The sequence below is a fragment of the Eufriesea mexicana genome, unplaced genomic scaffold (assembly GCF_001483705.2).
Source record: "Eufriesea mexicana isolate 0111107269 unplaced genomic scaffold, ASM148370v2 scaffold100, whole genome shotgun sequence".
Classification (NCBI taxonomy): Eukaryota; Metazoa; Arthropoda; class Insecta; order Hymenoptera; family Apidae; genus Eufriesea; species Eufriesea mexicana.
The window spans coordinates 1,203,593-1,225,331 of NW_016908280.1; the positions used below are offsets into that span (position 1 = coordinate 1,203,593).

The following is a 21,739-nucleotide window of genomic DNA, read 5'->3' on the forward strand; positions in this document are numbered from 1 at the left end:
TAAAAAAGTAATAACACAGTTTGATAAATAATTTAAGGTACAAATTGTTATGTACAGTAGCTTTATAATGTATTCATAAAATACAATTATTTTGAGGTAAAAAAAAACTATCTTAACATAAATTTTCTATTTAATATTATAACAACAATTGTGTTTATGTAAGTATTTATTCAAAATAATTATTAAAATTAATTAAAAATAATGAAATATAAATTATTATAAGATGAAAAGTATAAATTTGATTGTATACAATGTTCTAAATGGTGTTCATGGAAACGAAAACAATTATAAGTGAAACAAAATTTATTTATATTTTACTATATTATTTTACAGATTGTATGACACTGGTGAAATCTATTATCTTGTTTATGTAATATATAATATCGTAATTAATTTATATTTAGAGAATTAAAATAGTAAATGATAAAAAAACAAGACATTCGTATTATATAAAATTGTAATTTTTTTTATTTTCTTTTAAGTTCATAAATATTAGAGGATACTATTTACACAGCTTGAAGATATATCATATTTGTCAAACAGTACAGAGTGAAATAACAATTTTAACAAAGATGAATTAACAGCAAAAGTATATGATATTACATGACTGTTTATGGTCATTCTAGTAATGTAAAACGAAAATAGAGAAGTAATATAATAGTGTATAAGAAAAATAAAAATAATTAAACAATACTGTTTTATTTTGTACGTCACATAAATGTTGTATGTTGTGTAAGCCTGAGATGCGGTATGTTTTTAAAATTACTAAAATAATATATATACATTTAAAAATTTATGCTACTCGGCACAAGATATGTTGCTAAAATGGCAGTACTTTAAGTAACGGATATCCGTACTACTTTACAAATGAGCTGTGCTTGATATTATTTAAAAATGATATAAGATTTGATTGAAAAATGTTACTCTACAAAATTTTAGATTCTTTTAAGTCTATATTTTGTGTTTTTCTATAATAAATTGCTATATCTTTTGTGTTGTTATTATATATTCTATTATAGATTAAAAATTATCATTATTTCATTGCTTGTACAGTATTTGCGATATGCACTTTACCTAAGTAGCAAGGCCTGCATCTTTAGCTATACTATTAAACAAACTAGACGAATTACGTAGTAATGACTCTGGAGAATCATATTCCACAATGCGTCCGTTATCCAAAACAATGACCCTGCCAAATATGTTTTATTCAATATTAATTAATACTTTAAAAAATATATAACAATTTTATAAAAATTACCTGTCTGAATCAAGAATTGTGTTCAGTCTATGAGCTATTGTAAGAATTGTGCAATCTTTAAATTCTTGTCTAATTGTTGTTTGAATTAAATCGTCCGTGTCTAAATCAACTGAAGCTGTTGCTTCATCAAGAACTAGCACTTTCGTTTTTCGGAGCAATGCTCTTGCTAAACATATTAATTGCCGTTGACCTATACTTAGATTTTCTCCACCTTCCGATACTTCATATAAAAGACCGTTTGGTAAGCCTAAAACGTAATAAAAAAAAAAAAAAAAGTATATTTTCTCCGTATTTCTACTGAAATTCGATAAAATAGTATTTACTTCTTATAAAAGACTTAAGATGTGCATGTTCCAAAGCTCTCCAAACTTCATCATCAGTATAACAATTGAAAGGATCTAAGTTTATTCTCAAACTTCCTGAAAATAATACAGGATCCTGAGGAATGATAGTCAGTCTAGATCTTAAATCATGGAGTCCTAATTTGGCAATATCAATGTCATCAATAAAAATCTGTCCATCAGCTGCTTCTATTATTCTGAACAGAGCTAATGTTAAAGATGATTTTCCGGCACCAGTTCTACCAACGATACCAACTTTTTCTCCTCCCTTAACAGAAAATGATAACCCACGAAGTACAAGTTCTAAACCTTCTCTATAACGAACTTTGTAATCTTTAAATTCTACTCGTCCTTGCACAGGCCATTCTTTAGGTGGTGTATAATCTGGGTTTTTCCATGATGCTTCTTGAGGGGTTTCTCCATATTCCTTTATTCTTTCTACAGCTACAATATTAGTTTCAACATCAGAATTCATTCGTACTAACCAATTTAATGTTTGAGTAACCTAAAATGATACAAAATAATGTAAAAAATCATTATGAAATTATAATAATTAATGTTTATTTATTACAATGTATATGTATCTATATTTTTATATCATATTTATATTTGTATCTTACTTGTAAAGCATAACTGATAGATAAACCAACTACACCAGAACCTATACTGTTTTTATTTAATACAGCAAACAATGCTGCAAAGAAAATAATTAAATTTCCAACCATTTCTAAACGTATAGCCAACCATCTGTAATAAAATAATCAATTATGTTTAATATTGTTATTTAAACTATAATATTAATTTGATAGTGGAATTTTTAGAAAAAATTCATACCTGTTTGCAATTATACTAGGATAATAACATACTTGATTGAAATCTACTTTACTTTCAGATTCATGAATAAATCGATCTTGCACTCCAAATGCTCTAATCATTTGTGCTCCTAATAAATAAAATATTGATATTAACTACGTATAATTATGCCAACTATTTTTGTTACTTAATCAATATGCAAGTTGTATATCAATAATAAAATAGTTACTTTACATACCAGAAACTGTTTCACTGAAATGTGAGTATATAGGAGATCTTGAAATAGATTCTAATCGTTTTAGTTGTCTTGAAGATGCAACATACAAACGTTGAACAAAGTAATAAACTGCACTTATTGGTAGTATGACCGATATAAATATTGGTGTACTATAACTTATAACCACTACAGTGGCTATGACCTGTAATATGAACATAATATTTAGTAAAAAGTATAATATTTTTCAACAAATTTGTCAGTTTCTGCTTAAAAAATTAAAAACAAAAAAATAAGGGATAGGAAATAAACAATCATATGTACATAATAATACATATAAATATATGTATACAATTATAAAATGGTCAAAAACTAGTTTTGAAACAAAGTATTTATGAGTTAGTGACCATGCAAGTTTCCAGATGAAGCACCCATATCTATATTTCCAGACATCGATATACAATTGAACACAGAATTCGTTTTAATTAATGGACACTTGCACCAGCATTTCCTACCACTCATTGCAGGCATACTTTTTTATATTTACTCATTTTATAAAATAAATTATAATTGTAATTTATTGAAACGGACACAATTATACTTAATCTCAGTTTGCACAATATTTTTACATCATAACATTTAAAGTTATACACCTTTTACAACTATTTAGAGTTTAATGAAGAATTACGATTGAACGAACATAACAGTAATGCATTGTTTGATATAAGATGTTACAGAATGAATAGATACCCATGATGTACTTATATAGGAAATACCAACCCTTCAGTAAGATAGAGGTATATATAATTATTGAATGAATTATGATTTAAGGAATTATAGAAAGGAAATAATAACAGTCAATCATCATAATTTGGTTCAGGCATTTCCAAAAATTACCTCAAACAAACAATAGATGCTATCAGAAATTTGTTGAGGGAGAGATGTGTCCAGTACGTCGACATCTTTAGCAAACCTGGAGATAATACGACCAGTAGGAGTCGTATCAAAGAAGGTCAATGGAGCACGCATCACAGCACGCAGCATCATTATGTGCATCTGGCGAGCAGCCAGCCAACAGCCCAGCTGCGGTGCCAAATCGCAGAAAAAACTCGCCATCGCTACAACATCAGACATGATTTGCTTTCATTGTAACCACTTTAACAAAATTCTAAATGGTACAAACATGGCCAAAATTTAAAGAATCTAAGGCATTCTGTAAAATCTTTTTTCACTTAACATTTTTATGTGAATTTTTCATTACTACTGTGAAACTTTATTCAAAGACAAATAGTTCATAATAAAATTTATTATCATATAATGTGAAGGTCTGGAAGCATTATTCACTTTTAGTATGCATAAACAAATAGAAGTTCGTTTCATCTATACTTTTTAACAACTATAAGTTTATAATACAAAAAAATTAAAAATATTGTTCTGTCTCATGTTATGCGAGGGGGTGAAGTTTGCTGTGGAGGGGCATGCTAGGTATGAATAATGGAACAATACGTAAGCACATCAAGTATCCAAAGGTTTACACATTCGGTAAAACATATACATACAATTTTCAAGCATAAGCAATATTACTTTTTTACACAAAATGCTGATTGTATAATTGTGTCCATTACCTTACTGATTATGATGTTACTTTTGAGTTGTAGCTTTTTATATTATAGATTGTTGGTGACTGTATCAAAAAATTGTTAAAATTAAAATTTATACCACTAATTACAATAAAAACTATACATTAATGAATTTATATATTTGACATCGATTAAATAAAATACATATATATTAATACTCCAACAAAACACATAAATTATTAATAAAATACAGTCACAATACAACCTATTTTATTATTTTAAAGAAAACATAAATTACTAAGTTTTACATTAAAAGAAAAATATATATATTATAAAAGTAAAATAATATGGTAATAATAAGTATAATAAGATTAATAAATAGAAATATTTTATTTTCTAATTAAATGGTGCATGAAACCTTTTAATTTATTTAAGCATGCAAATATTTATAATCTCTCTTTAACATTTTTTTTCTAAAAATTTTAAAAATGTATGTATTTTGACAACAAAATTACAAAAAATAATATGAGCAGAATTATATGTAAGTAATTAGAGCTGTTAATATAGCCACTGCGTAAGTGGATATAAATTTTGATTTACAATTTTTGATGAAAATTAGAATTTGTTAAGCACAGTATTTACAACGTGAAAATATCATACCCCAAAGAGGCAAGAAATCCAAGAACGCAGTATGGATGGCAGCGTATTATCAATGACATCAGTGTCTTTAGCAAGTCGACTAAGAATTCGACCGGTTGGAGTTTTGTCAAAGAATGACATTGGGTTCCGGAGAATACGTTTCAATGTACTCTCGAAGAGATGCACGGAAGCGCGTATTGTTCCTTTTGTCATGAATAACGCCCCTCCAAGCACTGTCACGCCTACAACGATTGGTGATAACTTTGGTATATCATTAAACCTGACAATCATATATCAGGGACTTCATCAGTTTTTACATTTGTATTTTATATATATTATAAATTAAAATATAAAACAAATTTCCTTAGCAATAAAATTGACTTTCATTATTGCTCACCAGCTGCCTTAACAAAACTTGTATGTTCCTTTCTGCAGTCACATGTATTGAGGTGCATTTATAATCAGAGAATAGTGATTATTATAGTACATGTTATTAATAAAATATAAATAAATCCTCAATTAAATTTATTTGAATTTAATTATCTCAACACAATTATTTAGGCAAAAGAAATTAATTAATGAACTTGTATGTTCTTAATATTATTATCTTTTCAAAAAAATTTGTATTATATTTAAATACTTTTGAATTTTTGCACAAACTTTCTTCTTTTACCAACTGATTGCATTTTTACTAATTATATTAATGTAATACACATAATATTTAATGATGTTGTAGCACCTATTAAATTACAGCCCTTCCAAAAAAACTGTGTTAAATAAAATTTGCTAATTATTTATAAAGAAAAATAATATAGATAGTCCTTATTTTTTTTAAATATAAATAATAAATATTACGGAAAGTAATATAGAAATTATATTTTTATATTTTTAGACTATTTTTTTATTATTATAGAAGAATGATAGTATATTAATATTGTTAGTGATTCAGCTTTGCTACTAAATAATTAATAAATAGTTAATAACAAGTTTTCACTAATAATTTGATTACATAAGTATGAACATTTAAAAGTATAAAAGATATAAAACTTGTTTTGACAATGGACAGATGATGTAAAGCTTTCTTATTTTTTTTACTTCATGCTTAAATATTATACACAAATATTGCATGAGTTAATACATATATTTGAATTAATAAGTGAACAAAATAAATAAGTACATGCGAAATAAAAATGAATTTTGAACAGTAAAAGTAATTGAAATAATTGTATTTAAACATGTATCTCTACAAAGCTTTATTTTATTTAGAAATATTCTACTAACACAGCAAACCGCACTCGCACTAATATTTTAAAACATAGTAAAATTTTATTAGTATTTTAGTTTTAATTAATGCATCATTGAAATTTCAAATGAAATTTTTATGAAAACAATAATTTTTATTGTGTTAATACACAAACAGTTAGTTACAAACTTGTACAAACATTTTTTATTCATAGTTTAAAATTAATTAAAAAAGTTTAATTGCCCCAAAACTATGTAATCTGTGAAGGAACATGCTTTTCAAACAACGTTTAAGTTGTGATAAATATAACATAAGATAAATTATAACACGTTTCAGAAAAATATGCTTACCTTATATAATATTCTTTATTAAATTCTATTTCTAAGAGACACTAATAAATAAAAAATAAATAATTATAAATTTTAAAGTCATACCTTGCCCTATTCCAAGTCCACCATAGATTCCAAGATACATATCTTGTTTAGTATGATTAACTGTGTTGTTATAATCTGTTAAATTACTAGTTGACCATAGACTTAACCAACTATTTGAACCAATACTAAATCCTTGAAAAATAGCGTTCATGATAATAGTCGATATTGATAAAAACCAACCAATAGATTTAAAGTAATGAGAATAGACTCGCCATTTAACCTTAATAGCAAAAATAATATATAAAATTAAAAATTGATTTAATAATTATTTTATTAAATAAGGAAATGACAACTTACACTTCCTGTTTCAGTTTTTTCTACTTCTATTAATTGCTCTCCCAATTTCAGAGATAATAACTTTGTTTCTTTTATGTTATTAATATTTTCATAAGTTCCAGATTGTTGACTACTTGTCGAATACTGCCTAAAAAATTTAGAAAGATATATAGTATAGAAACATTATTATGCAATAAAATAAATAATATTGCAGTAGTTTTACCTTTTTAATGAACCATTTAAAGATTTTCTATCAACTATAGAACCAGATTCACTTTGACTTTCTGACATTCTTGATGTACCTCTTGTTAATTTCTGTTGCAGTTCATTTGATCCTATTGTAGATTCCAATTGTTGTTTAATTTCATGTAGATCTGCTTCTGATTCATCATCAGCGTGTACTATTTCAAATTTGTCACAAAAAATATAAAATAATATAACATATCAAAAATTAAATTATTATAAGACTAGAAAATAATAATAGGACACATTTTTACATTAAAATAAAATTTCAAATGCATTCGGCAAATTATGATTGTTAACTTCACTAGTTTAAAAATAAATTACAAAAAGAATTATAATACTAGTTATCTAATTTTAGTAAATTTCTGGTTCAAATTTAACATGCATTATAAAGTAAAACCTTACATGCATATATTTTTGTTTTGAACAAAAACGGAATTATACTACAAGAGTACTGAAAAACAAAGTTGTAGTGAGGATTACTTTATGCTACAAACTGGCTGATAAGTTTTTATAATAGCAAATTGCGAAAAATACTAACATCCTTGATACTCTAATATCACAAGCCAAATATAATATAAACCATTTTCTGGACAATCACACAAATTGAAGTAGGAAAAGGAATCGTAATTACTTTTTTCACTGACTTACGATTTCCAACTTAGATTCATGAAAAATATAATTAAAAATTAATACAGAACCTGAGTGAAGTAAAATAAAAGAAATGGAAAAAGTGATATATACCTTCTTGAAGATGTTGCACTAGAAACTCAGAAAAGGCTCCCCTTTTCTCTAGAAGTTGTTTGTAACTTCCAACTTCTGTTATTTCACCATCTTTAAGAACAATGATGTTATCAACTTCTGGTAAATAAATCATACCATGTGTAACGAGTATTCTTGTTTTCTTCTTAAGCAGACCAGTAGAACCAATTACATTTTCAAATATATGCTTTCCAACATGTACATCTACTGCACTCAATGGATCATCCAAAAAATAGATATCGGAATCATTGTATACAGCTCTTGCTAATGCTACTCTCTGTTTTTGTCCTCCAGATAAATTAATTCCTTTTTCTCCAATTTCAGTTTTGTCACCAGCAGGCAGTACTTTTAAATCTGGATTTAATGCACATGATTCAATTACACGATTGTATAAATTTTTGTGCAATGGCTTCCCAAATAATACATTATCTTGTAATGATGCATTTTGTATCCATGCTTGTTGAGATACATATGCAATAGAACCCTATCATAAATAAGACAAACAAATAATTATGAAAAATTGTTTCATGCTAGAAAATTTCATCATTTAGGTAATAAAATATTTACTTTTGTATTAACTCTACCACTTATTTTCTCCATTTCTCCAAGAAGGGCTGATATAAGAGAACTTTTACCTGATCCTACAGTACCAACAATAGCTACCAATTGACCCTGTTCTACTTTAAGACTGATATTTCTTAATATTGGTCTATCTATGTTCTCCATATCCCATGCGAAGGTGCCGTTCTCAATTAATAGTGCATATGCTATGTTGTATTAATACATATGACATATACAGTATATAATATTTGCAGATACATTACAATGATTAGTAACTCACATTCTGATGGATCATGTTGAACATTATTTGGATCCAGTTCTTCTGTATTCATGAATTTATTAATACGTTTTACAGAGACATAAGCCTAAATATCATATATCATATTAAAAAAAAAAAAAATTAATTGTGTGCATTCTAATGAAATATAAATTATTTTTATTTACCTGGACCATATTACCAATCATCATAGGTAATATAGAAAGAGGAAACCTTAAGATATTAAAAAGACTGAGTGAAACAAAAGCAACTGTGCTGTCTAAACGATTGTTTTCATCTATAAGTATATATGTTGCAAAGGATACCAGCGATACCTACAAAATATATGAAAAAAAAAAAAAAGAAAAAGAATAAAGAAAATAAAAGAATAAATGAAAATAAAAATTATTTTCATTTTTAACAACATAATTTTTTTAAAAACTTACTAAAAAGGGAGCAAAAGACCAGATAAAACTTATTGCAGAATTGAGATATGCTGCTTCCTTAAGTACTTTAATTTCTTTTGTACGTATCTTCAGTATCTGATCTTCAAATGAAGGTTCCCATGCATATAACTTTAATACTTTTATACCATTAAGTATTTCATTCATTAATTTAACTCTTTCATCTTTATGCTTCATTTGTCTAATTTGTAACGTCTTAACTCTATTAGTAATCAAGATATTTATTGGGATGAGAATAAGTAAAACAGCCAATCCAGCGAGTACAGCTGGTCCCAAAATGTCCCATAAAAAATATAATGCTAAAACTATTTGTAATGGTGCAGACCAAATCATATTTATATATGCTGTTAAATCCATAAAGCGTTGCGCATCCACGGACATTAAATTTACTATTTCACCAACCGTTGATTCTTTTCTAGCAGAATTAGACATTCTCAATGCTTTCCGATAAATTGCTGCAATTAAAGCAGTACGTATTCGTAATCCAACTAAGAACATACGATGAAAGTATTGAGACAAAATTAATGTTTGAAATATGGCGGTAACAAAGAGTAAAATTGCATAAAAATAGCCTTTCCATAGTGGTTCATGTCCTTCAATAAATTTGATAAGTAACCTATATTAAAGAAAATAATTCTGATTCTAACAATGAATTAACTTTTAAAATAAATATTAAAACTTATTCACTTACTTCAATATTTGAGGACTAGCAAAAGTTATAATATCTTGTACAAATTTAAGTACAGCTCCAAATAAAAACGTGGTACCAAAAGCTTTGCAAAGTGGAGGTAATACTGATGTCTCTTTCCTTTTATATCCATTATTAAAATCTACTTGATCAGATGCCTTTCTAAATGAAGCTTTGGTATTTTGTAAACTGAAAACAAAAATTACGCTTATATTTATGGTCGATTGCATAAACTAATTAATTAACTTACCTAAAATAGGTCCAAAATACTCTTGTTAGCAAAAGTAAATTGGTATCATATTACTAATGTCAAATACAATATAATTTATTTCATTTTATTAACTCATTTTTACTATTTTATACTTCTTTCCTAGTATCAAATATCCATAAATATCACACTCACTTGTTACTCTTTTGCAAATTCTTATTCCAATATTTGTCAAATTTGGGTACAATTTCTCTTGCAGTATCTTCTGGATTCATAGACCATAAATCTATAGCTTCCAAAGGTTTTTTAAAACCTTTCCATGCCATTGAATCAAACCATGTAAAAAAGAGTTTTGCTGGAAAGGAAGATCTTTGTTCTGGACATGGTTTCTCAACCTATAAATATAATGTACAACATTAAACTTTAATGCTTCATTTCAAACAGAACATAAGTCATCAACAATATAATATATACTTATTTACCCTGGGATATTCAGAATATTTAGGTTCAGCATCAACCAAGAAGTTCAATAAGAATAAAAGTATCACTATTGGATAATATATCATGTATGACACAAATGAATAGGTGACTTCATTCTAAAAAATAATATATAAGAATGATTATATCAATATTACTATTAAGAACAAGACAAATGTGACTTTAAAATAAAAAATAAATAAAAGATCTGTCACTTTTTAACAGTTTCATTAAATATATAAATTAATTTTAATTTATTAGTTAGTTACTGAGTTGGTTAATAACATACCTTATTTATATATAACCTTAATAAACTACTGTATTGAATGACTCCACATAAGGCAAGCAGAAACCAAAATAAAAATAATAGTCCAGAGGTTCGCATTCCATATTTCCTATTATATGTTACTAAAGTAACTGCTTTAATCTATAAAAAAATTAACAAAATGACACTACTACCATATAATTGTTTATAATATTTAAATTAAAAATTTTGAATTACGTAATTTATTAATTAATTAATTAATTTTTAATTACAATATTTAAATAAAATTTTTACTTACAAAGGTAACAATTTTTATAAATGGTGTACAATAATCAACATTATAAACTTCTTTATAAGTACTTTTATATATAGCCTTTCCTAAGTCAACAATACTAAGTAAAATCAGGGCTACTATGAGTATTTGTTTAGAGATAAATAACCATGTATATGGAATATTTTTGCTTTTACTATTTAAAAAGTAATAAATTTCTATTCCAGAGAACAGCCATAGAAATGCACATGGCACCCACACTAAAACAGTTTTCTGAAAACATTCTGTAATATCTGGATCATCTGTGTTCCATATTGAATCATTATCCTAAAATATAAAAATGTAAATGCTATAGCATTTTCTGTTACAATTTAAACAATACTGGATAATATTATTTTTGGTGAAAAATTGATTAAAAATTTCTAAATTAGTACAAAAATATATTTTTAAAATTTTCTTTTACATTAAATAAATAATAGTGTTAATAAAAAAGATATATTTAAAAAGAAAGATATTTTATGATACAAATAAAAATATCAGCACAAATAAAGAAGTATCAGAGGTACAAATAGGACATGCATTCTTACCCAAAATTTGGTTCCACAAAATTGATCCATAATTTGGTCTTCCATAAAAATACATTTACTGCTTCATAGATTTTATCTTCAGTTATATTCAGATTACACTTATCCTGTTCTTTTATAAATATGTTGAGCAAGATAAAGTATCTTCACACTACAAAACATGTATCATTAATTTTAATAAATGATTGTACTCAATTAAAAGATGTTCAATTGTACAGAACATAAGTACATTATATGTTACCTTATATATCTATCTAAAATTAATTGATACACAACTTTCTGATCACTCTCTCAGACAAACGTAAACTGTGCCTAAATAGAGACCGATTCACATTATAACGTTGGCTTATTTACCCAATCAAAAAGCATTACGTCATGTTCTGTTACATTCATGCGCATAATTCTGAAATAACGGTTTAACTTTTAAATTGAAGGACATGTGTAGAATCAAAACAAAAAAACATAATAAAATAAAAATAGTATTTTTGTGATCAAAATAAAAATATATTAATATACATATGTTATTAACGAAATAAATTTGGAGTATTTGTTCTTATTAAAATATAGTAGATTTTAAGTTATTTCTTCTAAAATGATATATCTAATAGATTTTACTTTTATTTTTATATTATTATGCACAAATTTGTATATATGTTTTATTTAAAAGCATATATACCTTACACATTTGTTATATTTTATATCCATATATCTCTATTTATATATTTTTTGATTTGTCATGATATAATGAATTAGTTACATTTTATTGTTTATTTCTGAAACTAAAAATATTTAAAAAATATATTTAAAATATCTTTCATGTATAAAAATACCATAAAAATAAATAAATAATAAATAATAAAAAACAATAAATATGTTATACATATTGCGCAAAAGAAGTATATTATAAATATGAAAGAGATGTACTTTTTTTATTGAAGTATTTTATATCAAGTGTAATCTGTTTTAATTTTTATTCTCTGTATTCTTGTACTTTATTTATCGGAATACTGAAAAATTATACTGCGTATTTTGTTATCGTAAAAGAATAAAATACATATATTTTATATATGAAACTCATATTCAATTTGAATGACTTGTAGTTTTTGCAAAAATGTAATGTGTATCTAAATTATACAATATCCTTTAAATAACAGAAAATTATTAAATGTTACATTAATACCTAACAATAATGATATTTAAAAGTGTGTTTTAAGATAATAACTAATGTTATGTAACATTGAATCTTTCAATCTACGTTTTAGATGATAATAATACTTATATCAATACGATATTTCGTAAGATCACATATTCTACCGTAAAGTGCAGACTCATAGAATGACGCAGCTATATTTTCGCATTGGTATAGAAGATAACACAATATATATGAAAACATATACTTTTTTACTAGTTATTTCATTTGTTATTGACAATACAATATTATATTTTTCATATATTGATACAATTTTTTTATAGAAACATATGATTAATTTATAGAGATATACAATTAATGTTTTAAATTAGCACAGTAATTATTTTATAAAGACAATGACTGTTGAAATGTATAATTTTTTATAATTGACTTTAATGAGTTATTTTGATCATCATTTGAGGTTTTGAAGGGCATATTATGTAATTGTTACAATATAAATAGAAGGAAGAGGAAAAGAAAAAATGATGTATTATGTAATTAGTTGTGTTGTATTACTTATTTATTTTAATATTATTGTTTTTTACAATTATGAATAACATTATTAATAAATATATTTTATTGTACAATTATTACATTAAAGTATATTTAAAGAAACCAGATTATTTATTTTCAATGATTATGGTATTTTATTACTAATATTTATTATATTATAAATAAATATTATTTTTATACTATAATATTTATATTATATTATGATATTATGTATTTATACTTATTATAATTGTTATATATTGTAAGAATAATAAACTATATGTGATATAATATCATATATATATATATATATAAAAAACAATATTAAATATCTTTTAAATTATAAAGTGCAGGAAAATTAAATATTATCACTATATTGATGCATATTTATTGTTCAGAAATATAGCTTTATTATATGCATGATTTAATGTAAATTTTATTTGATTTACATTAATTTTACTAAATTTGATAAGTTTGAGTGCTGCTAAATAAAAGTGTTAGTAATTCTGGTTCAGTTAAATTTTTTTTATATTTTTGTACCATTTCTTGAATTTTCAAACGTCTACGTACATGTGGTGGGTGATAACTGTAAAATATTATAAATATTAAGCACTTTAATATTATTACAATATTACTATATCTTTACACACCTATCATTGTCAAGTCTTTTTCTACGTCCCATATTTAATGCTGTTTGCCTAACAAGTGTTCCCAATACTCTTCTAGATACAACCATCCCATCAATTAGAGGAGTGGCTAGATTGATTCTAGAAACTGGACCTTGTAATCTGACTCTCATTAATCCACTACTGAGAGCTTGGAGAAAAATTACTTGTACATCTGATGCTTGAATCAGTCTTGATTGTTCAAGACCACTGTAAGTACAAGGAAGAAGATCACCTGTATGTGAAATATAATTATGAAATTTTTGTCACTTAATTCAAGTAAATAAATAAATATTTTTATCTCAATAAAAATACCAATTGGAAATTGAGCAAAATCTTCTAAACTTTCTAGCCAAACAACCATAATTTTAATGTCAGTTTGTACTGGTAAAACTTGTTTAGTTGTTTTCCTTGGTTTAACTAAGTCTACAGTACAGGAATTAGATCCTGTCAAACTAGATGGCTGTTTTTCTAAATCAAGTGATAGAGTTCGTGAGTTTTGCATTGTATTTTGTCCTGTATTATTATTTCGAGATGAAGTACTTTCACTAATACTTCTTTCAAACCAAACTGTAATTATTAATTATTATATAACTTATACATTTAATATGAAATCATATTCTTTAATATATCATCATACAAGATGTTTTTAGTTTGTACCTTGGTTAGCACTGATATCATTACCATAACTTGTTTCTTCTAATGAATCTGAATTTACTATATTACTAGATTGAGTGGGTACAATGAAAGCAATTTCTGAACTAACATCTGCCCAATAAAGTACGTGCGTATCACCATTATAAAGAGCTCCACCATGGTCACTATGAGCTGGTTGAGGCACATTCAATTGTGGTGTTACTCTCCATGAAGTAGAAATATGACCAGTCCAACCAGCATGTGCTGATACAGAAACTGGCCAGCCAAGAGAATTTAAAAATTCTAAGAAATTTGATGATATATTCGATTCATGTAACTATAAATATAAAAATACTTTGTATGAATGTAAATATATAATGATAAAATATTGTAAAATCGAAAACATAATTACCACATTAGACAATATTTCTGTAGAGGTTTTTTGACCAGCTTTCACATAAAAAATGTATACAGTATCACACGTCCTTGGACTGATGTTATCTAAAGTTTCTAAGTCTAAACAAAATCCTGGGATAGTCGGATCTAGAGCAGTAAGTCCGCCGTTTCTAGATTCATTTTTTTCTTTAGGTTCCATATTTAAAAATCCAAAATGACTTAAAAACAGACGAGCAGTTTGAAATTCATGACAAATTTGAGGCGGTACACATTCTTCTGTTTTTTCCTCTGAAACTTTATCGTTTCCATCACAATATTTTGCTTCAATATTCATTTGACGTTCTAACAATTGTGACAAAATTTGATGTTCGTTTCTCACCATATCGTTATCATTCATAACTGCTTCCAGACTTGGAATAGATTCATCCCTAAATAAAAATTGAATGTTATGCAATAAAATTTTTACTTGTAAATATTTCGAATTTTATGAAAATATGTTAATAAAATTTGACATACACTTTACAATGTGGTATTCGATCCACATTATCAGGAAAAAATCTAGGTTTGTAATCTGTTCGTGGAGCAGCTTCTGCTAATGGCAGTGGTCGACCTGGATTTGTATTTACACTTCTTATACTAGATCTATGCCTTGGTAAATGTCGAAGTTGCATCGTCCACGCATGCCTTCCAAATGGGCCACGTATTAACACAGTTACAGTTGGTTGTGGATCTTGATCATTTCCAAGAGGTTCTTCTAATAAAGCTAATATTGTAGCATTTTCAGCAACAAAATACCGAAATCTTTCAACTGCTGCTTGATGTGGAACTCGACCACCAGTCCAACTGTTGCAATGTCGGAGAAGTGATACCTCATCCAGTAAAGATGACAATGATTGTGCTCCACATGCACTAGGGAAATAGCCAACCTATAAGTAGATAAATTTATATGAAACAATTTTTATAAAGTTTATATTTTTTAATCATAATGACTATAATATACTTGTTCCAAAATAACTGTGAGAAGTGCGTCAGCAGCGTCTCTAACACGCATAGATGCTGGTTTTAATTCCTTCTCGTCTTTCATTTTAATAGGTTCACCAGGTTTTCCTACACTTTTTGTTCCTGATACACCAAGTTCAACTACTTCAAGAACTGTTGTTAAACAGTCTTTATCCTAAAAATATAATTTTAAGTATAAATTTATACTAATGTTAACACATATTATAATTAAATATAAATAAAATAGTAACTTGTAGCAATTGTGAATGGGCAGTTAACCAAGTTTTTAAGCAACTAAATGCAGCAACAATAGAGGAATGAAGATCTTTTGAATGAGCTGGTGGTGGACGCCAACACTGATACGCAATATAGTCACAAAGCCATTTCACAGCACGTTTACATTCTAAAGCATCTATAATATTCATTAAAAATTAATATTTTGTGATTAAATTTTAAAATACAAATTATATCATAAAATATAAATCAACCTGTTAATTTCCTTGCTGCACAGGAAATGTTTAACATTATATGGATTAAAAGTAATATTATATTTTGATGAATATTATAATTTACCTGTTTCACGAATACGTGTTCTTGCTAGTCCTGATAATATTTCAAGAGCTGCTAGAGAAATATTTAAATCTGTTTTCCAGGATGATATTAATCTGTGACAAACTAAATATGTTGCTCTCACAAAAAGAGCATGAGCTGAATCTGTAACAATAACCCATATTTTTTATTATTAAAATCATACAAATTTAACTGATTTAAAAAATTTAATATATGTGTATATTACAAATCTTTTGAAATGCAAGCTTTGCATATGTTATCCAAAGAAAGCTTGAATGTGTAACAAAAATATCTAAATAAAAATAGATGATATTTCACAACATTTCTTATATGCACAATAATTAAAAGCAAAACTATATAAAAAACACTTGTATTTACCAAATGCAATACATTCCTCTTGAAGAGTTGTAATATCAGAGGTGTCACCGAGCGAGCGTTGATCACTGGATATACTTATTTGACTGGCAGAATCGCTGATGACTATTAAGCAATGATGAAACAGTACAATGATGAATGCATAACAAAACATAACTTATAATAATAAAAATGAATGGTATCTTACAGAAGCATGCATAAAAGCAAGTACAATGGAAAATAATGTTAAGCATTATGATCTTACATTGCATATGAGGCTAAATTATTAAATTTTAATTTATAAGCAACTGATAAATGTTAATAAGTTGCTATCTTGAATAATGAAATATTAATTCCAGCTATTATTACTGGAATGATGCAATTTGCGATTAATTTTCAAATTTTATTACAAGAATAATTTAAAAAAATATTTAAGGCAATGCATTCAGTATTTATAGATACAACTTAATATCATTTAAGTAACTCACGAAAGAACAAACCTGATGATAATAAATTTAGAGTAGAATCATGTGCTATAGTATCAGGTTGCGTAACTTGCTCAACTTCTTCTACCGCTGCAGAGTCTTGTACACTTAACAGAAGAGCACCTAAAAAAAAAAAAAAAAAAAAAAAAAAAAAAAAAAATTACACAAATCACAGTACAGTAAATATTCAACTTACCTAGCAACATATGAGTATTCTGAGAATCAGTTTCAACTTGTAGTGCATTTATAAGCAAGTTCATAAGTCTTGATTTTAGCTGTGCAAACGTTATATGGTTTTTCTCAGTAATCATTGGGCTTATAAACGTTGGAAGTTCCTTGATATTAAGATTCTATAAAATAGAAATTGTATAATATGTACAAAATTATTTGTTATGCTACTATATTAAAATATTAACGTAATGAAACAAATATTTATACATGTTAATTACTTGGAAGTGCAGAGGTAATGCTAGCATTGATATTAATAAATGTATCGAGGCTCTTCGCAAGTCTGGTTTTGATACAACATTAGATTTAAGTTTTAAATCTTTTTCTGGAAGTACTGTTTCTAATGCCGATATTACTGCAGGTACTAATACTTGTACACCATTTAGATCTAGACGAAATAAATCCGCAGAATTCAAAACAATACTCGCTAATGTTTCACCACATTCTCGAGACTGTAAACAAAATTAATAAATATATTATATGTATTTTTATAAATGTTCTACTTGCAACATAATAGTGAATAATTTATTACTTCATCAACTTTAAGACCATGATTCATTGCTTGATAAAACCTAGCTAAGTAAACTGGTAAAATTTCTTCTCCAGTTTTTTTAGCACAAAATATTCGACACAGTGCTCCTAAAGCTTCTGCTCTTCCAGATTCGTAACGATCAATACAAAGTGCTGGTGGAACATCATTAACAGCTTCTTGCAAAGAACTGGGACCCTCAACAAGTACCGAAGATGGTCGTTTTGATGCACCTGATGGTTCTATTTATTAAAAATATTAATGCTTATATTGCTTCAAAAAATAAAAATAAACTTAATATTGTATTAATTAATGCTTACGTGGTAAATTTTGTGACCAACCATCAGTACCTATAAATGCAGCTTCAAATAACCATTCACCAAAGAGATGTAATATACTGTTACATTTTGGACGGCCTGGAGCTAAGGGAGGTCTAATATCTTGAACTAATGAAGCCATAGCTATAAATATGATAATTATATAATGCATTAAGTAAAATTATACTGTTAAATAAAAATGATTTGTAAAATCTTACATGTTGTACTTGAAGCTGAGGATGGTCCTGAGTTAGATATTAACATAGGTGGTGTACTTGAAACACGACTTGTTGTTAAACCAATCAAAGAAGCTTTTGGAATACCTATAATATAAAAAAATTATAAGTTATAATTGATAACTTAATATATCTTTCAAACATTTTGTAATTAGAATTTAATTTATACATAATAAGAAAGAAAGAAGCTTGAAGAAATATTTAATTAATATATATACAATTTTACAAAATATAATAGTAAAACTCCAAAAGATAAGGGCTCAGTACCCTTAGTCACTGCAGAAGGTGTTACACTGAAACTTTTGGCAAGTCGGCGTTGTGTTGGAGGTGTAGGAGAAGGTTGTGTTATATCCTTACTACTTGATTTATCCCATCCTACACCTCCACTTCCAGTGCTAGTAGATCCACATGTGATGGTAGATACACAACATTCTTCCCAGCAACATGCCTGTGAAACTCCTAAAACATTTGTGACTGCGTGCAACCATCACCACAAAGCAAGTTGAAAACTCCATATCCTATCATAGGTATTCCAAAGTAAATAGGAAAAGTGTTGAAGAAGATCATTTTCATTTTTTGTGGAATATACAATTTATATTTATAAGTTGCATATATATAATACCCAGAAAAATTGACAGTTATATTTGGATATTATAAAATTTTATACAATTCAATTATATATGTCTACACTTACCAAGAAAAGCATCAACTTGTCCAGCTATACCTTTAATGGCTTTCAAAAATATTTGTGGTAAACTCTGTAAACATGGGTGCTGACATGGATCTATTACATTTGGGCTAGCAATAGCATATTGTAAAAATGCTTGGGTCTGTGAAATAACAGCAGGTCTGCATAAATCAACAGGATCACCTATAGTCCGCAAAAGTCTATACCATGCTTGTGCTACTGCTTCATCTGACATTGTAGGTGGTACAAGTTGAGAATCTTCTTCACCTAAATGTATCACATGTATAATATAACAATACAATTTAAATAATATAATCATACTCTTGCTGATAAATTATAAATCGAAATAACTAACTTATTTTTAATTCTGGAAACATTGGACCATACATAATTTGTAAGAGTCTTGCTGTAAGAGCAAGACAAACACGGTTCCATTGTTCTACCAATGCTAATCTGTGCCTCCATCGAAGACATGATTCTCTCAATGTGCGCCATAATGGTGGTGAAGGAAAATTACGTTCACATGCTACTAACCAAACCTAAATGTATTTTTATATAAATATCAATTTATTACATTAATGAACAATATTTTTTTTTACAAAAACATACCTCTAATAGTACACCTAGGACTCTTTCACACAGTTGTTCTCCAGCATCTTCTCTTGTTGCTGGAGGAGCTAAAAGTGCATCATTAATGCCAATAAGAAATAACAATAAACTTTCCCAAGTTTCTCTTTCTAATGTAGCAGGACCTCTTGCAATTTGTTGTAATGTTCTAAGTACTCTATGGCATAAAACAGCTTGACGATTAATTGTATCTGTTCCTGTAAATAATATTTAATATTTTACAAATATTAAGTAATTATAATTATTATTAAAATGTAAATTCTCTATGTTCAATAATGTAGTTATTTTAGTTACAAAATTACCTAGATCCTGATACAAAAATGGCCAGACTATAAAGGAAAAGATAATAACAAATTGTTAAATGAAAATATATTTAATACAATGTAAATTTAATCATTACTAAACTTTCTTACATTTATATTATTTTTATATTATGTTATATAAATATATCATATATTATAAAAAAAGAAAAGAAAATGAGATGAAAGATAAAAAGTAATTTATTTTACCTTCTCCTTTTCGTGGAACAAATAAATTATGAAAATGACTAATTATTTTTCTGGCATAGAAATTAGGATCGTCTATAATTGGTTTAGGTACACAAATCTTTGGTGTAGAATATAATGCAGATAACCATTCACAATATACATTAACACAATCTCTAACAGTATCATGTTCAGCCAGAGGTAATGATAATCCAAAACATATTACTTCCATGCACCACTGTACTTCCTTATCTGTACATAGTGGACTAGGCTCAGCTGCTTGTGTAATACCAAGATTTGCTGCCAGTTGACGTACAATAGATAAGGCAACTTCTTTTCCTGCTCCAGGAGAAAATTTTTCTAGAACACTCTGACTTTCTTCTGATCCTTGTTGAATTAAAACACTTAGAGAAGCCCATTCGGAATACATTCCTCCTTGGGTATCCTAATTAAATATAATAATTAAAATATTATATAAGAATATAAAAAAGTATTATAATTACCTTAAGATTAACTCTGTTAAACACGCCTAAATTCATAGATTACTTTATGGTTTGATGTCTTCTAAAAATTAGGAAAGAGAAAGTAAAATGTTGTATATATTTTTTCAGTTTTACTTAGAAAAAGTATTTAATTTCATGTAGTATGTATAAAAACAGCACAACTAAGTGCACAATTATATGTAATTTTTAAAGAAATAAACATTGTAAAATATGGATACATATGTGTAAAACTTGACAGTTACGGATATTATTTGACAAGCTGTCATTACTATAGAGTAAGTTACCTTAATACCGTTTTTATTGGCTGTCGTATAATTGTATTGTAATAGGGCTTTCTTTCCTCAAGAAATATCCCCATGCGATATTTGAACCATCGAAAAATATAGAAAATTAGAAAAATAACATTTCAATATTAAAAAATAAACAAACAAATATAATATTTTATAATTATAAATTATAATCAAATTTCACGTTTATTTAAAGAAAATAAGGTTTTTACTAAAATAATAATTATATATTACATATAAATATTTTTTAAAGAATATTTCTGGAAATAAATTAAATGTTAAATAAAATAATTTTAAAAAATTATACATATTTGTAAAATATCAAGGATATACATATAAACACACATGTATACAATAAATAATATATATGAACAAATTTTCTTAAACCTATACAAAAATTGGAAATTCTTAAATTTAAAATCTAAATAGAAAATAATTTCATTCATTGAGAAAATAAATTTTGATTGGATGAATTT

General features: G+C 26.6%; 2 protein-coding genes across 4 annotated transcripts; both read right to left on the reverse strand.

The window, feature by feature from the left end:
* Positions 1–715: 715 nt before the first annotated feature.
* Positions 716–11,676, reverse strand: MRP (Multidrug-Resistance like Protein 1). Of its 2 annotated transcripts, XM_017910448.1 has the most exons (22): positions 11,581–11,676; positions 11,021–11,320; positions 10,747–10,884; positions 10,463–10,576; positions 10,176–10,375; positions 9,776–9,961; positions 9,067–9,700; positions 8,809–8,955; positions 8,645–8,729; positions 8,371–8,570; positions 7,786–8,287; positions 7,693–7,701; positions 7,022–7,199; positions 6,820–6,946; positions 6,523–6,742; positions 3,524–3,744; positions 2,651–2,831; positions 2,434–2,542; positions 2,220–2,346; positions 1,582–2,104; positions 1,259–1,505; positions 716–1,189 (listed from the first exon to the last, which is right to left on the reverse strand). In XM_017910448.1, the coding sequence occupies exons 1-22, from the start codon at positions 11,623–11,625 to the stop codon at positions 1,075–1,077; spliced, it is 4,608 nt and encodes a 1,535-aa protein (XP_017765937.1). In that variant the 5' UTR covers positions 11,626–11,676; the 3' UTR covers positions 716–1,074. The 2 variants fall into 2 exon arrangements, with proteins under 2 accessions (XP_017765937.1, XP_017765936.1); XM_017910447.1 differs by lacking the exons at positions 7,693–7,701; positions 11,021–11,320; positions 11,581–11,676 and having other exon boundaries at positions 10,747–10,804.
* Positions 11,677–13,621: 1,945 nt separating this feature from the next.
* Positions 13,622–21,032, reverse strand: LOC108554984 (ral GTPase-activating protein subunit beta). 2 transcript variants are annotated; one of them, XM_017910444.1, is made up of 24 exons: positions 20,977–21,032; positions 20,498–20,918; positions 20,291–20,317; positions 19,971–20,185; positions 19,717–19,900; positions 19,368–19,628; positions 18,941–19,132; positions 18,656–18,760; positions 18,441–18,581; positions 18,124–18,362; positions 17,813–18,043; positions 17,560–17,713; positions 17,379–17,486; positions 16,903–17,004; positions 16,528–16,668; positions 16,443–16,457; positions 16,206–16,366; positions 15,956–16,129; positions 15,472–15,881; positions 14,972–15,383; positions 14,584–14,896; positions 14,239–14,493; positions 13,909–14,158; positions 13,622–13,844 (listed from the first exon to the last, which is right to left on the reverse strand). In XM_017910444.1, the coding sequence occupies exons 1-24, from the start codon at positions 21,010–21,012 to the stop codon at positions 13,718–13,720; spliced, it is 4,674 nt and encodes a 1,557-aa protein (XP_017765933.1). In that variant the 5' UTR covers positions 21,013–21,032; the 3' UTR covers positions 13,622–13,717. The 2 variants fall into 2 exon arrangements, with proteins under 2 accessions (XP_017765933.1, XP_017765932.1); XM_017910443.1 differs by lacking the exons at positions 16,903–17,004; positions 19,971–20,185; positions 20,291–20,317; positions 20,498–20,918; positions 20,977–21,032 and having other exon boundaries at positions 19,717–19,825.
* Positions 21,033–21,739: the final 707 nt, after the last annotated feature.

Excerpts from the sequence above, each read along its gene's own strand:
- MRP (XM_017910448.1), bottom strand. The coding sequence starts at position 11,625 with ATGGAAGACCAAATTATGGATCAATTTTGTGGAACCAAATTTTGG. Across the intron at positions 10,577-10,746 it reads TAAGGTTATATATAAATAAG|AATGAAGTCACCTATTCATT; the intron begins GTATGTTATTAA and ends ATTATTTTTTAG. Across the intron at positions 9,962-10,175 it reads AATTTGCAAAAGAGTAACAA|TTTACAAAATACCAAAGCTT; the intron begins GTGAGTGTGATA and ends TTTTGTTTTCAG.
- LOC108554984 (XM_017910444.1), bottom strand. The coding sequence starts at position 21,012 with ATGAATTTAGGCGTGTTTAACAGAGTTAATCTTAAG. Across the intron at positions 18,582-18,655 it reads CTCAGCTTCAAGTACAACAT|CTATGGCTTCATTAGTTCAA; the intron begins GTAAGATTTTAC and ends TCATATTTATAG. Across the intron at positions 13,845-13,908 it reads AAAAGACTTGACAATGATAG|TTATCACCCACCACATGTAC; the intron begins GTGTGTAAAGAT and ends AATATTTTACAG.